This window comes from Aplysia californica, unplaced genomic scaffold, assembly GCF_000002075.1.
Source record: "Aplysia californica isolate F4 #8 unplaced genomic scaffold, AplCal3.0 scaffold00425, whole genome shotgun sequence".
Lineage (NCBI taxonomy): Eukaryota > Metazoa > Mollusca > Gastropoda > Aplysiida > Aplysiidae > Aplysia > Aplysia californica.
Window position 1 is genome coordinate 596816 of NW_004797695.1, and position 3103 is coordinate 599918.

The 3103-nt window shown below is 43.5% G+C and overlaps 1 protein-coding gene across 2 annotated transcripts in view; it reads right to left on the reverse strand.

Annotated features, from left to right (window-relative positions):
• Window positions 1-1070: 1070 nt before the first annotated feature.
• LOC101852713 (OTU domain-containing protein 7B) overlaps window positions 1071-3103 on the reverse strand; it is a 19459-nt gene continuing 17426 nt past the window's right edge. For both annotated transcript variants that reach the window (XM_035971380.1, XM_005104564.3), the window contains one exon: window positions 1071-2849. In XM_035971380.1, coding sequence (XP_035827273.1) covers window positions 1669-2849 — 1181 coding nt within the window. In that variant the 3' untranslated portion in view covers window positions 1071-1668. The remainder of the gene's footprint in view (window positions 2850-3103) is intronic.

Genomic DNA, 3103 nt, shown 5'->3' on the forward strand with positions numbered 1-3103 from the left:
CTTTGACCAGCCTTGCAAAAATACAAGAAACATCCTGTACAAGAGTCGCATAAAAATCTCCCGTGTCACATACACCTTCATTTACAAATACAGTCGAACCTGTGTAAGACTGAATAGCAAGGGAGCCAGAAAAAAATTCCGTCTTAGACATTTTCCTTCTTAGACAGGGGAATTTAGTGGGGAGATTTGGGAGAGGGGATGGGTACAAAGGCCCAGCCGGTGGGATCAGGGTCGCTTGTCCGGTCCCGGTCGGCAAGCAATTACAAGTGGTCAAAACTTCACACCTCTCAGCTGCTATCTTCTCTGATAATGACATGCGTCAGTCTTATTTATTGAATTACCATCAGTGCTTGCATTTCATAGGACCACTGTTTGACCTATTAAAAACAGAAATGTTTGAACATCCCCTTTGCTTCCACCCTTACCCCACCCATCGGTGCAACAAGCACAGTCAACCAACGCCACCCCTCACTGCCATGTAACAAGGGTTGTTGGAACTCTTTTCTCAGCTGGCTGTACGATCAGGGCGGCAGGCATTGGTCAAACTAATGTCACACCTCTGACCTCTGGATACCATGAAAGTTTCCATGCTGGAACGCCACTTGAGCACTTTCACTGGCACTCGTGAGATTTCACACCCACACCACCCTGATCTTCTTCATTGTTCACATAGATGGGGTAACATCTACCCCCAAATTGCACCCCTACTCCCCTTCCTCGCCTGGCAGCATGGCATTAAGTTTAGAGCCGGCGGACGGAACCAAACTTGCGAGTTTTGTTTCAAATCACGACTGAACAGGCTAAGCATTTTTCGTCTTAGACCGGTAAAACCCTCAGAACGGAGCGGATTTTTTTTTCCTTTTCCGCATTGGACAGGTTTCCGTTTCACACAGGTAATTAAAGAGGAATATATCAAGAAGGGAGCCAGGAGATTCCGTTAAGACAGGTTTCTGTTTTACACAGGTTTCCGTTAAGGCAGGTTCTACTGCCCATCTTCAAATAAGAGAAAATGTTGTCCCAATACGTGTGCAAACAACTCATTCAAAAGTAATAACACGTGCGCCACATCCTTTTTCTCTCATGACATTCATTCTGTCATCATTTTTCCCTCAGTGGAGAAATGAAGAAACATTGACCCAATAAATAAGTTACAATATGTACAAAATTAGAGAAAAAGAAAGCTTAACAGAAAGATATGAAATTCCAACAAGCTTTGCTATCTTCCCAGATTCCACAAAAGAGAGTGAGCTTTCACACAAGCAGCCAATGGCAAGAAAGGTAATATTTACATACTTCTTTGCACAAGGGGAAAAAAAAATACTTAAGAATACCAGCTCTACAAAGAAACTCTAATGTAACACACATGCACCTATCAAAGTCTGCAAGTTGCAACCTTGCATGAACTCAGTTTACAACTTGAATTTGATGTGCATTTCACAGCCAATGTGCCAACAATGACAACATGAACATCAGTTGCATTTGGCAACAAAACAACACCCAATGCATCACACTGCAAAAGAACTAATAACAAAGAAAAAACGAAGGCAAAGTTTCACGTTAAAATCTTACCTTAAGAGCTCAAAACTTAATTTAAAAAACCTCTGTGGCAAAACACTTTCAAGAAGAAAAAAAGGGTTGTTTTTTTTGTTTTTTTCAATTTGATCTTGATTACAACTTTGTACTGCTTCGCACAGAATTGCTGGCAGGTTTTATAGCAGTCCAACATTTTGAACAGAAGCCCGACCATTCCGCTCTTCCAAAAAAGCTGCAGTTTGGATTTCTGCATTTATCTTCAGACATTCTGTTGACAGTTTGCTGGTTATTGGGAACACTGCTGTTATTGACCCTTAGCTGGCCAGAGCTGGCATTGTCATAGTCTGGAGAAGGGCATCTGGGATAGTTCACATTGTTGTGGGACTGCGAAGTCTGACGATCCATACTAGAAACAGCCAGGTTCACAGGCTGCGCAGGCTCATTTATATCTTCATTACTTGATGTGTAGAATTTGGATTTTCCATAGCGGAATATTTCTTCCGGAGCCAGATACGTGCCACCAGCTGGCAGTCGAGCTCTGCCGGGAAAAGTGTTGTATATGTATTGACCTCCAGCCCGCTGCTGAATGCTCTGCTCTCTCTGCTGAGCGCTGTAGCATGAACCGCACAGATAACCGTTCTGAGCAGTGCCATAAGCGTTACAACCAGGTGTGCCGCATACCGAACTGGGATTGGAGACTCGACTCCTCAGTTCAATATCACTTTTCCTCTTCAGCTCCCTGTCCCTCTGAAAACGTTCCTTGGCATCTTCCAAGTAGTTCTTGATCATTTTCTGGTGGTTGGGGCTTCGTTTTTCCGAGAGATTTGCGACGAGAACAAAATCCCGACCACTGCCTTGACTTCCTGCAAAAGAGGAGATAACTCTTGTGCTCTGCGTTATCTCATTGCCAACGCTTGGACGTCGTGGTTTATCTCCTTTCCCACTTTTTCCAAGCTGTTTCAACTTTTTCCCCATGCTCTTTCCAATGCTACCAAACTGTTTAGCAACAGACTGCATTTGCTGTGACATGCGAGCATCTTTCTTTTTATCCTCTTTCTTCTTGTCCTTGTCACGTAGGATGGCACCACTTTCGTCCGAGTCTTGTGAACCACATGAACCACGATCACTGTCACCGTTGAGGTCAGTGGTTCGAAAAGGGATGCGCTCAACTTCCATAAACTTTTGCAGCAGATTGATTCTGTCCTCCAGGCTAGGCTCCAGGACCAAGTTTTTGCTCCAGTCTACATGAGGTCCTGGGTCCACATAAAAGTGCAGAGGCAACAACTTCAGTTCCGGATCCACAAGGGGAATGGCAGCTGCAATACAGAAAGACACTTAATATCAAATGTACTGCTGAAGGAAGAATCTGCTAGCACTAATCCCACAGAGCTTACGCTGATCTAATATACTGAAAAGTGTACAAGAGACCTCAATAAACTTTTTAAAAAGACCAGTAAAACAGAGTGTCAAAGTGTATCAAAGTAATAAAATACTTGCTGAGACTGGGAGAAGGTTATTACTATTACACATATGCAGTTTACAATGCTATTGCGTCAAAAGGGGGGGGGGG